We start from the raw sequence: 18,131 nt of genomic DNA on the forward strand, positions 1-18,131 counted from the left end.
ATAAGGTCCTGGCCTGGCTCTGTCAATGAAGGAAGGAGTTTTTGACATGCTACCATGTAGCTGGTGTAGCTGATGATAGCATCTATAATTTCCCCTTCTCTGGGCTAAAGGGCTTGCATGATGACTGGCAAGCCTTGCAGGTGATGTCCTGAGTGGTAGGGTGGTCTATGAGGATATGAATCCAGTTGGCAGTCCCCGCACAGCTGGGAAATCCACAATGAGCAAATACACACATGGTTTTAGGTATGTTTTTGACATGGGCGAGTCATGAATATACAGCCTGTGCAGGGACCTCAGAGACCACCACTGTGGCTGTGCCCACAGAGGACTTACCTATCCAAGTGTGGTTCCCCCTGTCCCAGCGTGGTTACTCACACGTTGGCATTGGTGCAAGGCTGCAGTGATGAGCTTCCTCCACGCCGGGTGCTCCCTGCGCTCGGCTGTCCTGCCGAGAGGCTGTGCTGGCGCTCAGTGGCCGCCTTCTGGACGCAGTCCTCTTCAGCCCCAGTGCACAGCGCAGCATCCACCGCTGCAGGAACGCGCCCTCTCTCAGCCCACAGATCTCCGACTGACGCAGGGGAGACTGCCACAAGTGACAGGCAGCCAAAGGGATGATGCTGTCTCACGCTTCACAGCCTGTATCAGCCAGTACCCACTTACGGGGCCTCTGTGTTGAAACGGTCTCATCTGAAGAGTCTGAAGGACAGTCTGAATGGTGTAACAGTAGGAGAGCACACAGGCCCTAAAGGCAGCTGGTGTGCGTATGTGTGTATGTGTGCGGCCTAAGAATTTTAGGTGGAACACTGGAAGGTGAAAATCTGATTTAAATGGGGCCTGGCAACTGCATTTGTCATTGGTGGGATTATGAAATGGAAAGTGCAAGCCATGGGTTCAAGATGAGAGTTGTAGGGAACGCACCTCTTTCCCGGGCAGGAGGAATTCCCACGTCCCTTTGGAGCATGGGAAAAGAGCCCATGGACAGCCAAGACATCTGTGAGCTCTCAGAGGGCTCACAGATGAAGCACATTCAGTGCAGGAGATAACCCAGTGGGCCATAAGTTTTGCTCAAGGTGATGACAACCAGCACACTCGGATCCCATCTGTAAACGTCTCTAACAGTGCAATTTCCCCTTCTACTTTGGCCAATGCGCAGGTTCTGTACTCAACCAGCTGCTGTTGGTGCCAGGAGACATGAGGACCACTAACCACAAAGATGGATTTGTCCCCCAAGTCTGTGGTATTTTGCCCTGTGTTGCATTTCCTCAGGAAGACTGCAGGCTCTGACCTTGTCCCAGGTGAAACCTGCCCGAGCTCCCAACAGCACCAGGGTTTAGGGGGCCTGAGGGTAGATATGGAAGCCCTCCAGTCATGGACAGCACCAACCAAGGGCCTGCAGCAATCCCAGAGCAGAACGGATGTTTAATTTTCCAGTGTCGCCCACTTCGTTTTGGGAGGCACGTCCTCGTCGCTCTGCCGTCGCTGCCCCCGGTGCTTGGGATGGCTGCGGGATCCCTTGGCTCCTGCAGTTTTGGATGGTCGCCCATCCTCAGAGCGGTGGGCGACAGGCGGTAACTTGCTGGTGGATGCCGGTCACCCTCTCTCCCAAATGCCCCGGGCGCAGCACTGTCTTGTTAACCCCAAAGTGACGTGGGCTACCTTGGTGCACGGGCCACCTGCTTCAGTGGCCGGGACCGAGGGGACCAGGCACCCTGTGCACCCGTGGGTGCTGCCTTCACCACACTCCTGCCTGAGGAGCCGCTTTGCGGGGCTCCTCTTGCCTCCCCATCGTCCAACGTCCCTGCTGCTGCCACCTCCGTCCCTGCTCCTGCCACCTGTCCTGTCACCTGTCCTGCCACCTCCCTGTCACCACGCCTGTCGTTTCGCCTGTTGCCTCCCATCAGTGCTCCTGCCAGCCCTATCATCTCCTTGTCACCACCTGTCACCTACCCACTACTGCTCTTTTCTCCCATCACCTACCTGTCACTTCCTGCTACCTCCTGTCACCAATTCTGCTACCTGTCCTGTCACCTCTCCTGTCAGCACTCCTGCCACCACTCCTGCCACCTGTCACCTCCACAACACCTCCCTGTCACCACTGCTGTCACCTGTCCTGTCACCTGTCACTTCTGTCACCCCTCCTGCCCCCTCTCCTCCATGTCACCTCCCGGGTCACCTGCACTGTCCCCTCCGTGTCACCGCCCCGCCGGGACCGCCCCGCCCCCGAGGCCGGGCGGGGCCGGAAGCGGCGAGCGCGCGGGCGGAAGCGGAAGTGGCGGTCCCGGGTCGCCGCCGCCGGCGCCGCGATGCTGTCGCTGGACTTTCTGGACGATGTGCGGCGCATGAACAAGCGGCAGGTGCGGCCGGCAGCGGCACCGGGGGCAGCGGCACCGGGGGCAGCGGCCGCGGCCAGCGCGGGGCGGAGGCGGCCCGGCGGCGCGGGGCTCTGGGGGCTGGGAGGCGGCGGTGCCCGGGGAGGCCCGGGGCTCTCCGGGGGGCCGGGCCGGGCCGGGCTGGGTCGGGTCGGGTCGGGTCGGGTCGGGAAGGCCCCGCGGGGCCGCCGGCTCCGGGGCGCCGTTGGCGAGGGCCGCCCTCGCCTCCCCCGGCGGCTGCGGGCCCCCCCGAGCCGAGCTGACCCTCACGCGGCGCCCGCCCTTCTTGCAGCTCTACTACCAGGTGCTGAACTTCGGCATGATCGTCTCGTCCGCCCTCATGATCTGGAAGGGGCTCATGGTGGTGACGGGCAGCGAGAGCCCCATCGTGGTGGTGCTGAGGTAAAGCTCTGCTGACCGCCGGGGCCGGGGCCTGCCGCGGCCTGCCGGGGCCGGGGCCGGGGCCGGGGCCGGGGCCTGGCTGCTCAGTCCACCCGGCCGCAGGGCGCCTCGCTCCCCGCTAGGGACGGGCCCGGCCGACCAGGTCGGAGTGGTGTTTCAGCAACCCTGCGCCAAAGCTTGCGCCCACCATTGACTCGCGCCCTTGGTTTAATCTCTGTTCTCCTCCCTGTACATACAAACCTCTGAAGAGGTGGGTCAGAAAATAACACAGAAGAGTTTAAAAGGGTCTTGAGGGCATGTTTAATAACATACCAGGGTAAGGGGTATAACTTCTTGGGCCATATGAATCAGAGAACGCTGGGGTAACCTGACTCTCAAAAATATATGGTATGCCAAAAATTTGAAAAATAGCTGTGAAACACTAACCCTGGGGTGATAGCATTCAAGACTGTTAAGCCCCAGTGGAGAATGTTTTCTAGAGAGATTGGGCAGCAAGGGATTCCTGACTCTGGTTCTTATTTCTATCTTGTGCTTTACATCCACAGCTGCCAGGTCCTGACAGGCGAGAGCCTCTCTTTGTGACCTAGTATAACACAGAAAAAAAGTGAAGGAAGAGAAAGTAGGTAGGAAAAATATGTAGCCTTACATAAAAATAGCATTGTACTCCTCAGCTGCTGTTAGTTGGCTAACTTGTATGTGATAGAAGGGGAAAGAGAAGAATGGGAAAGACTTGAAAGAATATGGCAAGTGGAAGAGCTCAGCCCAGGCACTTCTGAGTTTTATCAAGTTTCATGGGAAAATGCATGACTGTGGGCAAAAGCAGTCGTTAAAAAAGAAGGCCTTGAAACAGAGGGCATGGCACAAGGGATAAATGCACTGCTTGGGTTGGGGGCAGGGGGCGGTCATCACTGTATGAAAGCAATGTTTGTGGTAGAACTGACCTTCCCAAAATGGTTACTAGCTCTTCCCCATAATAGAACTTTTAGTAGTAGAACATTGAGATGCACTGTTATCTCCTGTCGGAATTGTCTGCCTATCTGGCTGCCTCTGTGTGAATAGTTGGAGTACGTGTTGAATCTTGATTAATGAAAAAAGAAGAAAATGTGTTATTTGCATCTAACTGTTCTTTCATAGTTTCTTGGGTTTTTTCCTGGCCTTCTACTAAGCTGTAGGAATGCACCTATGAACGGTGTCTTTGTGTTCCTCTAGCTCTCCCCTTCTTCACATATGACTGAAAATAACGGATATCACTCCACACTTGAATATATTTTCAGGTGTTGTATGTTGCCTTCACGTAAGTGGAATGCAGTAGGCACCAGAAATGTTGCTCACATCCTCCTATTTATTACGACAAATTCCTGTTGTTGAAGTTCTTGGGCAGCCATGAGATGCTGGTGCTATCAGACTGTGTGGATATTTCACAGATCCTGTTCTATAGCTGCATTGTCCTTTTAGTGTGTTTCCATGTCAGTGTTAATTACTACATGCCATAAAAAAAAAAACAATACAGAAAATAAAAGCAGGTGGCATTCCTCTTCCCTCCTGATGGATCTGTGAATCCAGGTGAGAGATGTTTCATGCAGCTTCTTCCAGCGAGTAAGACAGAGGTCACATCCCTTCTTTGGTGATGTGATCTTATACTCTGAATAGCAGCTTCTGCACAGTCTCAAGATAAAACAGGAATATGTGCAGTACTTAAAGGTCATCGGTTCCTTTTGTACTGCATAATTTGTTTGAAATTAAGAAGGTTAAGTGTTCGGTAACAATTGCCATTTACAAGACAGTAGAAAAATAATTTGAATAGCAGTGCCTGGAATGAGATAGTTAAGCAAAGTGATGAATCATGATAACAAATTTTTAGCACACCCGTCTGTCTGTTCCAGATGGGAATGCAAGAGCCGTATGCTTTGAGTGCTTTGTTCCCAAAGATCATCTGTCTACCTGTAACAAAGCTTTCAAACACTTTGAAGGAAGAGGACTGCAGTATTGCCAGTGTAGCACTATCAGTTGAGAGCTCAGGAGCAGAGAAGATACTGCTTGTCATCCACCCTTTTATTATTAAGAGCAATAGCAGCTTTTCCCTATTTGGTACGCTGTTAATGCTGGCTGGTGGCATTTCTCTTACCAACAAATCCGAACTTGTGCTAGCATAGTGGATGAAAATACGAGTGTAACAGAGGTGAGAGATGGGCCGAATCTCCAAATCCATTCCGTTTTCTTAGGACCTCTGTATTAAGGTTATTCTGAGATTTTTCTCAAAAGACTATAAACTTCAAAACCTGATTCTGAGTATTTAAATATTGTTCAATTGCTGCTCTTCTTTTTTTCAGTGGCAGCATGGAGCCTGCATTTCACAGAGGAGATCTCCTGTTTCTAACCAACCGAATTGAAGATCCAATCAGAGTGGGAGAAATCGTGGTCTTTAGGATAGAAGGAAGGGAAATTCCTATAGTTCATCGGGTCCTGAAAATTCATGAGAAGTATGTCTAGAATATGGGGGTTGTATTGCATATGTCTAAACTGTGGTTTTGCTTATCTTCTTGGGGTAAATGAATGAGTGGAACTTCAGTAACAAATACCCAGCTGCTGTAGGAAGCAATATAGAAGTTTCAGCCAGGTGAAATCTTCCTCTTTTGTTTAGTTATAAAGATCATCTAGCAGGATTAAGAAGCTGGGGAGTCAGTCCCAATTTCCTGATCTCCCCATATAACTTAATGGTGTCTGTGCCATCATTTCCATCCCAAACTGCTAAGTTTTTTAACATCAACATTTTTTAACATCATCACTTGCTGTGATGTCTCCCCTAGACAAGACTACATTTGGGTGTGTGAAGTGACTCTTGTCTGTAGTGCTAGAACCTTGTAGGAAGAAAGATATTTTGTATACAGCATGCATTATTTTAAAGCTTCTTTTTCATGGTTCTGGTTCCCATTGTCATACAGAGGCAGGGTGTCTCTGTATGAAGTTTTCTTCTCTGTAGGAAGGTTTGTGTTGTTGTATTCAGAGTCTCTAGATATGCTGCACTATATGTGTACTGTTCATTCTCAAAATGTTTAACTGGACGCATTTCTGAAACTTTGGTCTGCAGGAATGAAATGTGGTCATTCTGACATGATTGCTGAACAGGGTTTAGTTTTCCAAGTGAGGCTTTCTCTGCAAGCTTTCCTATTTTGTTGGTCTAGGAAGATGCAGCTGTGACCACATGAGGCCAGTTTGTGGGGATATAGGCCAGCCCTGTGAGGGATTTGAGTGAAAACTAAATCTTGAACTGAATCCCTATTTCCTGAAGTCAGCGCTGAGAAGCGGACAACAGTTGAATGGGGTCCTAGCGTCTGTTCCTGCTGAGTAGGTGACTGCTGCATTATGGATGAACTGGAGCTATACCAGGACTGAGAGACCGGTTCCTAGATTTAGTGAATCACTTGAATCATATATAAAGGTGGCATTTGAGGATTGCTGTAGCCAAATCAGGTTGACAGGATAGAGAGGATCCCTTCCCCCAAGCATTCGTAGCAGCCACAGCTGTTGGGGCATTGAGACCATTTGTCCGGCCCAACTTTAAGGTCAGGCCAGCTTCATGCACATAAATAGTCCAGCTTAAATCCTGGATGTGAGTGACCTATCTTGCATTAGACAGCCAGATTCTTTGCAGTTCAGGTTACTCTATACCAAAATTTTTAACAACCACTTGGTCAGTTTTCAGTGCGAAGATATTTCTCTGTGATACTGTTAATTTGAAAATAAGGTCAGCATACATGGTGACTCTGATATCAGATGGTGCATGCACACTTTTTGAGATGTCTTGGGAACTCATTTAAGTGAAATACTATTTTCTTTCTCCCTTGTTACGTGCTAATGGCTCAGGTGGGCCCCTGTACTGCTGCTCGGAGCGATTACTGAAGAGGGAAGAAAAGTCAGGGTCCTCTTCCTCTGCCCTCAGCCAGTGCAGGGGAAGGAGAGAAGCAGAAATGTGCACTCTGTGCTATAGTTCATTTCCAGATGTTCCTCATCCTTCTTTCTTTTTCCTGGCTCTACCTCAACGCCAGATCTTAAAAAAAAAAATAGGTCCTTCTGCAAAGCATAGCAGGAACATAGTACCAATCCTAGATTCTGTGAAGTTGATTCACTCCCCAATATTTCAGATTTCATTTAAAAAAAAAAAAAAGAAAAAAGATCTTTTTGTCAGTAAAGATACAACTGAAAAATGAGTACTCTGAACTGAAGCTGGGTGCTGAAGACAGGACTGTGAGTTATCAGTCATGCCTTTCACTAGGTAGGGAATATTTATCTGATGACAATTTGGAATTGAAGTGTTCTCTGAATGGCCAGTTGTGCTTTGCAACTTCTTCCTGTAGTTGTGGACTGAAATGAAAACTGTCTGTGAAAAGTGTCTGTGAAAGCTGATGGGAGTGTCAAAATGAAGGAAAGCTGAATACCCTGTTCTGCTTGATTATGTGGTAACTGACTCCAATTTGCATCAGCTTTGTTTCGCTGAGAAAATGTTTTCTACCTGCTGGCCTTTTCTTCTTTGTTCAGAGCCAAATTGGGTTCATTTTTTGTCACTAAACATGGAGTCTGCAGTCAAAATGTGGTTAGTGGGTTTAGTGCACGAAAGCCAGACCGGATTTCATTCGCTTTTCAGACAGCAGAGCCACTTGGCTGTGGGCTTCTCATGCTGGCACCCAATAAAGCAGTGAAATTGGCTCAATAAGATGTCACACATCAGTCTTCAGAGTTGAAACTACATTATCTGCACCTTTGGGTATCTTCCTCTTTTTCCAAACTGTATCTCTAAGCTCCTAGAGCATTTGCTGTTCCAAAACTGTGAGCCAAAGGTGCTTTGAAGAGATGTGTGTGTTTTGGGAAGGGGGTTGTTTTTTGTTGTTTTTTTTCGAGCTCTCATGTCAAGTAACACACATTGGCATTCAGGCATGATGAAAACAGCACAAGCTTTGAAGATCTTCTGCATGCCTTCCTGTGTTGTACTCGATCTGTCATTTCTGTGAGAAAGCCAAAGAACCAAGCATCAAGAACACTCCTGCTCAGCATGTGCCTTCAGACGCCATGGGGAGATGACAGCGGCCAGCTGATCCCCAAGTAGTTGCACAAACTGCGGCTTAGAAACAAGCGTTGTTGGGAGTCCAGCAAGCTGAATGGAAATGACTGGGGAAGGCTGAATAACATGGTGCATAAAGCTAAGAGCATAACAGCAGCTGTGCCAAGGTCAAAGCCAAGGTCCATCTACTCCAGGATCCTGTTTCTGACTAGTTAACAGTCAGCTAAGGACAAATTAAATACTAGAGAGAGTGTGCAGTGATAATTTCCCCATCTCCTACAAATTATGGTTTTGAGCAAGAAGTGGTAGTTCTGTACAACCCCTGCCCAAAAGCTGTGGGTATTTTCCATCAATATCCTCAATAGCCCTCAAAAGATTTCTTATTTCTTTCTTACCTGGAATACCTGGTCACTTTTTGAACTGGTGGATTTTTTTTTGCATCCAAAAGATCCTGCTGCAGAAAGGCACGGTTTAGTTACATACCAAGTTAGTTATGCACAGCACTTTCTCTTGCTTGTTTTAACCTGTTACCAGTTAGCTTTGTTTGATGCTCCCTAGGTCTTGTATCAGAAGAGGCAGTGAAAAACTGTTTGATTGTTGCTGTCTGTGTCATTTATGACTTTATAGGCTACTGTCTTATCTCCCATCAGTTCTGTCTTTTCCAGGCTGAAGAGTTCTGGTCTATTGTTTCTTTTATGGAGGTGGTTCCAGACTTTTGAATGCCCTTGTTACCTGTTTCAAGCCTTTTCCAATTCTTCTCTCCGTTTCAAAAAAGGATGTAGGGGATGCACAAAGCATTCAAGATGTAGGCATATTATGAGTTCATACACTATCATAATGGGATTCTCTGTTTAGTTCTCTTCCCCTTTCCTAATTATTTCTAAGATTCCGCTTGCTTCAGACCACTGATTGAGTAGAACTATCTGTTTTAACCCAGAAGTCTCACAGCAGTATAGAGCACAGGCCAACATTTGTATATAAAGCAAGAGAAGCATCAACAGAAGAGAAATCAAAAGCAAAGAGACATGATAGCTGCACCTTCACTAGATATGGCTTATCGTGCTGGTTCTGTTCTTAAACGCTGCAGGAAAGCTGCTCTGTGTTGAGCTTGGCTGGAGCCAGAATTCATTCTTTTGTTTGCGGGTTTTTTTCAAACAATCTGCTTTCTGCTGTATTTTTTTATGAGTTTCCCTATTTCATTCTCCTTGAACACTTAGGACATGGTTGCTTCTGATATCTTTGTGTTAGTTTCTGTGTGCTTGTTCTAGAACAGCTGTTAATAAGTCTTTTTTCCTCCCCTAACTGGCTCTCTTGTCTTTGCTAGGCAAAATGGTGACATCAAATTTTTGACAAAGGGAGACAATAATGCTGTTGATGACAGAGGGCTGTACAAACAAGGGCAGCACTGGCTGGAGAAAAAGGATGTAGTAGGAAGAGCAAGAGGGTAAGTGAAGTTGAGAAAGCTGCGGCTTATTACAGTGCCCTCCCCCAATGCCATCTGTTAGCCACCCTCTCCTGTTGAACTCTCCCTGCTGGGTTTTATGCAACCTGGGCAAAAGCATTTCAAAAGGTAGCATGGAGAGTTAAAAAAAACAAAAGTAATTCAGTTCTGAGCTTGGCTTAAGTCTTTACTTATCAAGCTGTGAGCTGCATTCGGAGATTTTGATGCTGAATGGACACCAATGCAAAGGCAGTGCATACTCAGATGTTAAGGTGTGATCGGAATTTTCATCAAAACTCTTTTGCAAATCACAGTCTTTCCAGGCAAGCGAGATCTGAATTTATAATGTGGAATCCCTTGTGTGCACAATCAGGTGCTGAAATGGTGCATGTTCTCATCAGAGTTAACAGAGAACTTAAGAGCCTGCTTGCTAAATAATTCTTTCCTCCCCCTCGCAGGAGGAAACTACCACCCATTTCTAATCTCCACAGCTTGCTTTTTTAAGTTGTTCTTTCTCCTGAGGACTTTCTTCAATTAGATGAAAGAGCTCCACTATCTGCGATGCTGACAAAACCCGTTCTTCCTGATAATTGCACTAAAAAGTTATAAAAAGCTCACCCTTAAGCTTTTTTGATATCCAAAATCATGGATAGGCACATCACTTTAATTAAACATCAAGAGCATTTGGATTAAAATAATTTAAAGTAGATGGCCTGACTCTGTTGCGGGGCTGTTTATATTTTGGTCGTAGCTAGAGTGATTGCTGGGAACCGTACAAGCCAAACTGTTTCTATGCAGAATCCATCTATCCCAAGGCAGCTCCACTGTGGTTCTTTTATCTTGAATCAATTCTTTGCAAACCTGACACTGATTACCCCTTTCCTCCTCTTCAGATAACAAGCTCATGCTACACCAATGTTTTATTTTCAACGTTTGCTCCTAGAAACTTGCTGGCACCTGGATGTGGGTTTACCATGCTAAAAGGAGCTGGGGAAAGTAGGATGAGCAGTCAGTGACAAGCTGCAGGTGGTGACTCTCTAAGCTGGTTGAATTCCTTTGCAGCACACCATATGTAACAAGGAGTAATTTGAATGACTGTGCCTTGTTTGATCCAAAAGAACAGCTTAGGAGAAAGTCCCTTCTCGCCTTTCAGATCTCTGCTCCATTTACAGTGGCCTTAAAGAAAAGCCAGCCTGTTTGAAGATACAAGCAAGGGAGCATTGGGTGAAACGGGTAATGTTTTTCTAGCACTACCTAATTAGGTCTGATTACTTCAAGATGTCATTGAGCCCTTGAGTGCCAAGAATCTAAAAAAGATTGCTGACATAGGAGAGAATAGCCAGTTATGTCAGTAGAGAGATAAAGGATTCAAAACTAGGCAGGGAGGAAAGCAGCCTGTTTCAGAGCCCCTGCCAAGGAAGACATAGGTGAAAACATGCCCTGGGGATAGGATATTCACTCAGCCCCCACTCCCATGTCTTCCCTGCTTGGGAGGGAGAAGTCCTAACCCTGTTGACCATAGTGCTTGGCTAGACAAAGCACACTTAAATGGCACTTCCTTTGTACAGTCTCAGGGCAGTGCTTGTCCTTATTCACTCTTGAATACTGTTTGTTTTAATAAAACTTTTTTCCTTATAGATTTGTCCCTTATATTGGAATAGTGACTATCTTAATGAATGACTATCCAAAATTTAAGGTAAGAGCTTGTTCATCTTCTTCCTTCCTTCCCCATCCCCAGCTAAAATTACTTTATGAGAACTTTCTGTACATACAGCCTGAACTGTTTGTTCTGTACATTTGCTGCTGTTACTGCATCTTTAGATGTGAATGCACACTCCTGACTCTCCTACTTTCTCTTACAGTATGCAGTCCTCTTTTTACTGGGTTTATTTGTGCTGGTCCATCGAGAGTAGCCCGTTGCACTGGAGTTCGTAGTGAAGATGCCATGTTTTTTGTAGATGAACGTTTTAAGTAGATGATGGTCTGATGTGCGGGGAGGAAGAGGAAAACATACATTTCAAAGCTTCTTACCAGTTTGGGTTTGTTTTGTTTTTTACTGCGTAAGGACGAATGTTATCACAGTATTTCCAATGGTTTGTCACATTTTAGCATTTTTGTACATCAGTGAGTTTTTATATTAAAAGATTAAGCCAAACTGTTCAGTGTTTGTACTTTGAAGCTGAGCTTCCTCTCAAAGTGCCTACAGGACTGTGTCCTCTAAGTCTGTGCCTCCACTGGGCAAGCATGACCTCTCCCTGTGCTGTCTGAATTGTCAAATGATTATCTGTGGAGGTGGTACTTTTTCCAATTCAGAACTGGAATAAAGATTTTGCATCTCGCCCAGTATGAGCCCTGCCACATTCTTCCTTATTCCCCTGCTGAATGCAACCTCTTATTGCCCAGCTTCCCTGGGGCGTATGTGGACTTTGCCTTGCAGACTGACTTTCAGAGCCTAATGAATTAACTTGTCTTCTCTTTGCAGAAGAATAGTAACTGCTGCTTTTCCTTCTTTTTGGAGAATACGCAGTCCTTAGCTGTAGATCAGTTCAATATTTGTTTCTGTAAATCACACTGAAGTAATATGCTTAAGGACCCCAAGGTGTTTTGGGCAGAAGATGGCAAAAGATTACCTTTTGCATTGCTGAAAGAAATGTTGCTGCCATAAGCATTCAGTGTGGCATGAGGTAACAGAATAATTTGGATGAGAAATACTCACAACTTTTGGGCAGGGGCTATTTAGAGAAGTAAGAGGCAAAAGGCAAATTTTCTTCTGTTTCGGAAATGGGATTTGGGTCCCTAATGATCCCCACAGTTGGCTATGTCTTACAGCTCACCTGAAAGCTACGCTGCCCTGACATCTGAAAGGAGAAACCCCTTGTCACCACCTACAACAGCTTTTTCTGGGCTTCTCAGTCTGGAAAGTGATTCTGCTTGTGAGATGTGGTGTCAGAAGAGAGCCTGAGGTAGAGGTACAGGGCAGAGGCTATGTAGTTAACTGCTTTTATATTAGTTTGTGCTACTTGCATTGAGTTGTCTTGCTAGGAAGGCTTGCCCCTGGCAGCAGGAGCATATCTCCTCCATGTCTGTTCTTTCCCTGGATTAACAGCAAGATCAAGTCCTCTTGATCTTGCAGAACCTATGGACAGTGCAACACTACTGATTGTTACTTTAGGTGCATTTCGCTGCATCTTTGTTTGCTCTTCATGACTGCTCCAAGATTGCACATCAAAAAGGATCGTTAAAGATGTTTACTGCTGCCATATACACAGGCTGTGTGGGGTAAAAGCAGTCAGGAATGGCAAGGCCAAAGCCCAGTGAGGTGTTAATGGTATATTTACATAGTTTCTTGCCTACGCATCTTGTGTTTTGCTTCAGGCTTGCCCTGTCTATGGAGGTAGACTGTGCTATTAGTTGTGTCCACAGGGACCACAGCTCACTCGGCTGCCAGCTCTGCTGCTTTATTTAATGCTCAGTAGCTGTGTTGACCCATGGCATCCCAACACGGATACAGCCAGTTGGTTTAAACCATGTGGTTTGTTCCCTGGGTAGGATGAAGCAAAATTTTATCTTATGTTTGGGATGCTGCAAAGAGCCTGCACACCGGTCCTGCCTCTAGCACTGAGCCTTGGGCCTTTCTCTCTTTGAGTAATAATAAATTAGTATTAAAAAACAGTAATAAAAATCCCTATCTGCTGCTCCCAGTGTTGGAGCCCTTGAGAATGGAATTTGGAGACAAAGTTTCTCCAGAATGCTTGAGTGATAGATGAGATGCATTGCCAAAAGCTAAACCCGGGCAGCAATGAGGGAACACAAAATACCTTTTCAAGGGCTGCTGTGGCCATGGAACCCCTTCCTGAGGACTTTGAGCAACATTTCTGTGCTTACAGATAGGACTGAGGCTGAGTCTCTGTTCCCTAAGTTTGCACCACATCTGCTTTGCCTTTAGCTTGAACTGTTTTTGTGCATAAGCAATTTTATTAACTTGGAAACATATAAAGGACTGAGTTGAGCACTTCTGAAACCTGCTAATCAACACCTCTCAATGAAAAGTTGCTGAAAGTGCTGCTGTTGCTGTTCTCTGAGTCCTCTCACTTTCGCACCTTTTGCAAAAATCTGAGCACAGAAAAGCAGTTGTTAAATTCACTCAGTGACAGTAACACAAAAGGCTAAAATACAAAGGATTTATGATTGCCGGGAATGCAAGGACTAGCTCTTTAAAGTGCATCTTCTGAACTCCAGCTCTAAGAGAAAAGAAATGGTCATTTTACATGTTTGGAAATAATGATGCATCTGTCCTACCTTTGGCCTGATCACCCTGCTGGTGTTGCTGGTTACTGGCAGCAGGTGTCAGCAGTCAAAGTAGCTGAGCACACGCTCAGTGCAACTGTGGGATGAGCCTGTCCCACAGCCACCGATCCCAACATTGCTGGAGAAAATGTTCAGGCCAAATCTTAATCTCTGCTTTCACCACGGTGTGAGCGCCTGCTGGAATGGGACTATGAGCCAGAATGGTCCAAGCAAAACAGAATAACCAAGTTAACTTGGAAACCTATAAACCTCATCTTCCCAGGAGATCAATGCTGTTTGTCAGGTGGACAGGGGCACTTGCAGGCAGGTGTAGCTTTCTCAGCCTTGCTCTTCCAGGACTGTATGTGAAGTAGCTGAGCACTGCATTTGGCAGGAAGAGTTTAAAAAATGCAGAGGGGTTGGGGTAAAGGATGGGATAAAGCCTGCCGCAGCCCAGCCTCGGTGTGGTTTGGGTTTGCTCTTTTGGTTTGCAGACACTTTAAGAACAGAACGGATTGTTCTAAATCAGAGACTTTCAGGGGCCAGGGGCTGTGGTGTAAAATCTGGGAAGCGGTCTGTGTCCTGTGTCCTGTGTCCTGTCTATTTTCATCTCAGAGTAGTTGAGAACGTGGTTCTGTGTTATCTGCAGTCGTGAAATGAAGTGTTGGCTCTAATTAGAGTGAGGATAAATAAGCAGTTAATCCGCTCACAGCTCAGACGCCCACTGACTCCCACGCTGCCTCCCACATCACCTCCTGCATCAATGTAACGCCTTTCCTGCCACAGTGGGAAGGGAGGGTGCCAGGGGAAGAGCCTGCACAAACTGAAAACTGAGAACGTGGGGGCAGGATGACAAAGAGGAGTTGCTGGCTCCATCTGTGTCTCTATATTCTGCTTTGCTGAGCGGAAAAGCTATAGAGCACGCAGGATCTCTGGTTCAGCTGGGTGCCAATGCTGAAATGTTTGGCAAGTGCTGCTGTGCTCCCGCAGAGCCAGGGGTTTTGCTGTTAGAACATGTTGTGGTCTTCAGTTTTATTTCATTTTTGCCTTTTTTTTTTTTTTTTTTTTTTTTTTTTTTTTTTTTTTTTTTTTTTTTTTTTTTTTTTGATGGTGAAGACTCTCTCTCTCTGTAAGCTGTCTGGCCAGCTCCAACAAAGACTTTGAGACTTAAGGTTCTCAGGATGGCTTGGGAAAGATGCAGCCCTTTGTGTCACAACAGGAATGGGATTCATTCGTAAAGTATGTGGGTTTTGACAGGCCTGTTTTATAAAGGCAAAGAAAGAAAAAATCTGTCAGGACTAAGATTGCCTCTGGCTCTGTTGTGGTTACAGCCAAACAGAGCAGGTTTTCTGGTAGGCAATTTCATTGCCTAATTACAGTTCAATCACATCCGCAGTTCAAGGCACAGTTCTGCTATGCACAGATTCCTTCACAGGAAGGAACTGTTTCAAAAAACAAAGTAATGTTAGGATATTAGTAACTGTTGCTAGACTTTTTTGCTTTCCATCAACTCTTTTTTCATATCAAAGACAAATGCATAAGCAAAAGCATGATGGATGGGAGGTCAGCTGTGAGGAGTAATGAATAAGCTGTGCTGAAAATTGAAACTCCTTGAGACAAAGGCTCTCTTCGTTTGTGTGTTAATGATGCTTGAATGCACGGTCATCGGTTAAACAGTAATAAGCATTACATTGTTTCATCCGGATCTGCTGATGCATATTGCTTAGCAGGGGTTTCTAGGGGTGGAATGTGTAAGATGATCTGTTGCATGCTTTCTTTAATAAGACTGGGTAATTCTCACTCTGCGCTCCTGTCATTTGAATTTCTGAGTCTGTAAACCTCACAATGGTTTTCCTGCTGTTAAAGTCCAAACAGGTCAGATGTATTTTTTCAAAGGAGAGTCTGTAAGGCAAAATCTTATCCATAAATGGTTTATACAAAAGTTTGGAAGACCACTTCCTGCTGGAGAAGTGCAAGAATGCAAGTCCTGTGTAGTGACCCTGACTGTACAGAAGTGGCTGAGCTGAGATGCCAAGAGAAAGAAAGGAGAGGTAGTTCAGGCAGAGCCTGTCACTTGGATATGGCTTCTGTGCTGTAGCAGGGGAAGTACAAACCAGATCCCTCATGTTTATGCATCACAGGCTGAAGACCCACACAGTGTCTGTGACTCAGTGGCTGAATCAGATAAGGAGCATCCTGGTTCCAGTCCTCAAACTGCCAGGTATGCCTGGGTGATACCGGAAATGCAAAGCCTTCACAATTCCCATTGATGTCAGCAACTCTTGACGGTAATGAGGCACAGCAGATGATGGGTCAGGCAGTATTAGCTCTGGCAGCTGGGAAAAGAGAAATAGGTGATTTTCAGCACCTACAATGAGTTGTGGTTTGAGCTAGTTTAATAGCTTTCTGCCTTTTTTACCTTTTCACAGAATGACAGAATCATAGAATAATGGAAGAGATCTCTGGACATCATCTAGTCCAACCCTCCTGCTCAAAGCAGGGTCAGGGGTTGCTCAGAGCAGGTTGCTCAGGGTATTATCCAGTCAGGTTGTGAATATCTTCAAAGATGAAGACTCTACAACTTCTCTGGGCAACCTGTTCCAGTGTTCAACCACCCTCACCGTAATAAAGTTTTTCTTACATTTAACTGGAATTTCTTATATTTCAATCTGTGCCCATTGCCTCTTGTCCTTTCAATGAACAAGAAGCTAGAAGAGTCTAGCTCCATTTTTCCCTCCCTTGCAATACTTCCATCCCATACCAGCCTCTGCACCCAGCCAGCTCAGCTTGCTCACCCCTCCAAAAGCAACAGGTCCCTGCAGAAATAGCTCACCAAGCAGTCTGATGAGTGCTGGAGTTAGTATGTGGGAAGGGGCAAAGTGGCTTTCCTGGTGGATATACCTTGTTGAATCTACTTAGCCATAATCAGGTAGTTTCATCACTGGTTGGTGGTCTGCCCATCCGTTCATGAGGAGCGCTCTTCATAGTAGCATCATTTATCCTGCTGTGAGCTTGTTCCTGCTCACCTATCAATTTCTGTAACAGACACCAGCCTCCTTCATGCATAGCCCTGCTTCCCCGCGGAGCAGGTCCTGCCTGCATGCTGGGTCCTGCTGGCTGAGCACATCATGAATGAGATCATGTGTTAAAGGTGGCACCCATTCCTGCTCATGGTGCAATTCATACACATTTTCAATTCTGGTGGGTCCTGTCTTTTGATTGTTTGATCTAGCAACCTTGACCGTGTTCCCTACACCTTGGGGGAAATCAAATATCTCCATGGAGAAGAATAGTCTAATTAAGGACAGACTAGAAATGCACTCTCTGCAATGCAGGATGGAGCAGACATGTTCTCTAGCTCTTGCTCTCTTTCCCCGGCTCCTCATCGCTTGACTTTTCTGCTCATTCTATTTAATAATTTAAAATACACTTCTGGAACTTTCTCTGCCAAGCATCTACCTATTGCCTTTCCTTTACAATCTCTCTCTCTTCTATAGAAACTAGCCTTGGAGGGTTTCAGGTTCCAGAGAGCTAGAAATAAAAAATAATGTGGAGAAAATGAACTTCAATTTAATTTCTCTAAACCTCAATTCAATCAAACTGGGATGTCAGATTTCTGCCCCATAATTCTGGTTGGGACACTTCTGAGTTAGGTCTGGATTTGCCTGCAAAAAAGCAAGATTTTTTTTCTCTAAGTCTTCTTGCAAAGGAGTTATTTGTATTATGTCCAGTGGGTGTGGAATAAGTGGGAAACCTCAGGGGAAACCACAACTCATTTACTGCTTAAATGAAAATTGAAAAAGAGTTGAAAACACGATGTGCAAGATTTCAAATTTTATTTTATAAACAACAGTTGTTGCCTGTGGAAGAGTGAATGTAACAGAGGGATTTAATCTTTGTAAACAAGAGACAAATGCATCAAAACAGACCCTCAGGCATTTAACAAGACTTTAAATTTGACCTGGCTTTGGAGAAGCAGTGAAGAAGAAGCTGAAGCAACTTAACTGCTACTAAGAGTTTTATCTGTGAAGGAGACAAATAGGAGGATCCAAGGGCTTCACTCTTTGCATCTGTGTTTTATTAGAGCCATTGGTTTTGAACATGCGTTTCCCTTCCCAGGTGGATATTTGCAGGGTCTGTGAGCATCTGCACTGTGTTTCTGGAGTTCTCCAGCTCTGCTTGCCTCCCAGGCTAGACTGGCTGCCGCTCTGGAAGATGCATTAGTCAATGCCAAGGTATTAAAGCATAATTCAATGGTGAAGAAACAAAACGGACCTTGCTTTAAACCCTGTGAACCATGGTATTTCCAGAATGGTTTGTTAAGTTTGTTTGTTCTTAGCTCAGTGTTAGCAAGGCTTTCTTAGCTGTGCAGTTTCTAGATATATTTATTGTGCATAGTTATGGGAGGGTCTTCTTGCATTCCTTGAAATAATGCTTGATCTTAAGGTACATTTGGAGGATTTGTTAATGGGGACTATTTCACAGTTCTCTTCCTCCTCATCTGTCATTAGTCCTGTGCAAACCAGAGTTGCTCTTTGATAAGGAACGGGAGTTCCCAGGTGTCCTGTGCTGCCAT

The 18,131-nt window shown here is 45.7% G+C and overlaps 1 protein-coding gene across 8 annotated transcripts; it reads left to right on the forward strand.

The window, feature by feature from the left end:
* The first annotated feature begins 2,236 nt into the window (after window positions 1-2,236).
* On the forward strand, window positions 2,237-17,774 carry SEC11A (SEC11 homolog A, signal peptidase complex subunit). 8 transcript variants are annotated; one of them, XR_003253904.1, is made up of 7 exons: window positions 2,248-2,354; window positions 2,662-2,771; window positions 5,102-5,251; window positions 9,152-9,271; window positions 10,331-10,501; window positions 10,907-10,964; window positions 11,131-11,163. XR_003253904.1 is itself a non-coding variant. In XM_026068246.1 (7 exons), the coding sequence occupies exons 1-7, from the start codon at window positions 2,304-2,306 to the stop codon at window positions 17,748-17,750; spliced, it is 645 nt and encodes a 214-aa protein (XP_025924031.1). In that variant the 5' UTR covers window positions 2,248-2,303; the 3' UTR covers window positions 17,751-17,765. The 8 variants fall into 8 exon arrangements, 6 of the variants coding, with proteins under 6 accessions (XP_025924034.1, XP_025924031.1, XP_025924033.1 ...); XR_003253905.1 differs by having other exon boundaries at window positions 10,422-10,501; XM_026068246.1 differs by lacking the exons at window positions 10,331-10,501; window positions 11,131-11,163 and adding exons at window positions 15,697-15,776; window positions 17,675-17,765.
* Window positions 17,775-18,131: the final 357 nt, after the last annotated feature.

The sequence above is a fragment of the Apteryx rowi genome, unplaced genomic scaffold (genome assembly GCF_003343035.1).
Source record: "Apteryx rowi isolate R43461 unplaced genomic scaffold, aptRow1 scaffold_27, whole genome shotgun sequence".
In the NCBI taxonomy this organism is placed as follows: Eukaryota; Metazoa; Chordata; class Aves; order Apterygiformes; family Apterygidae; genus Apteryx; species Apteryx rowi.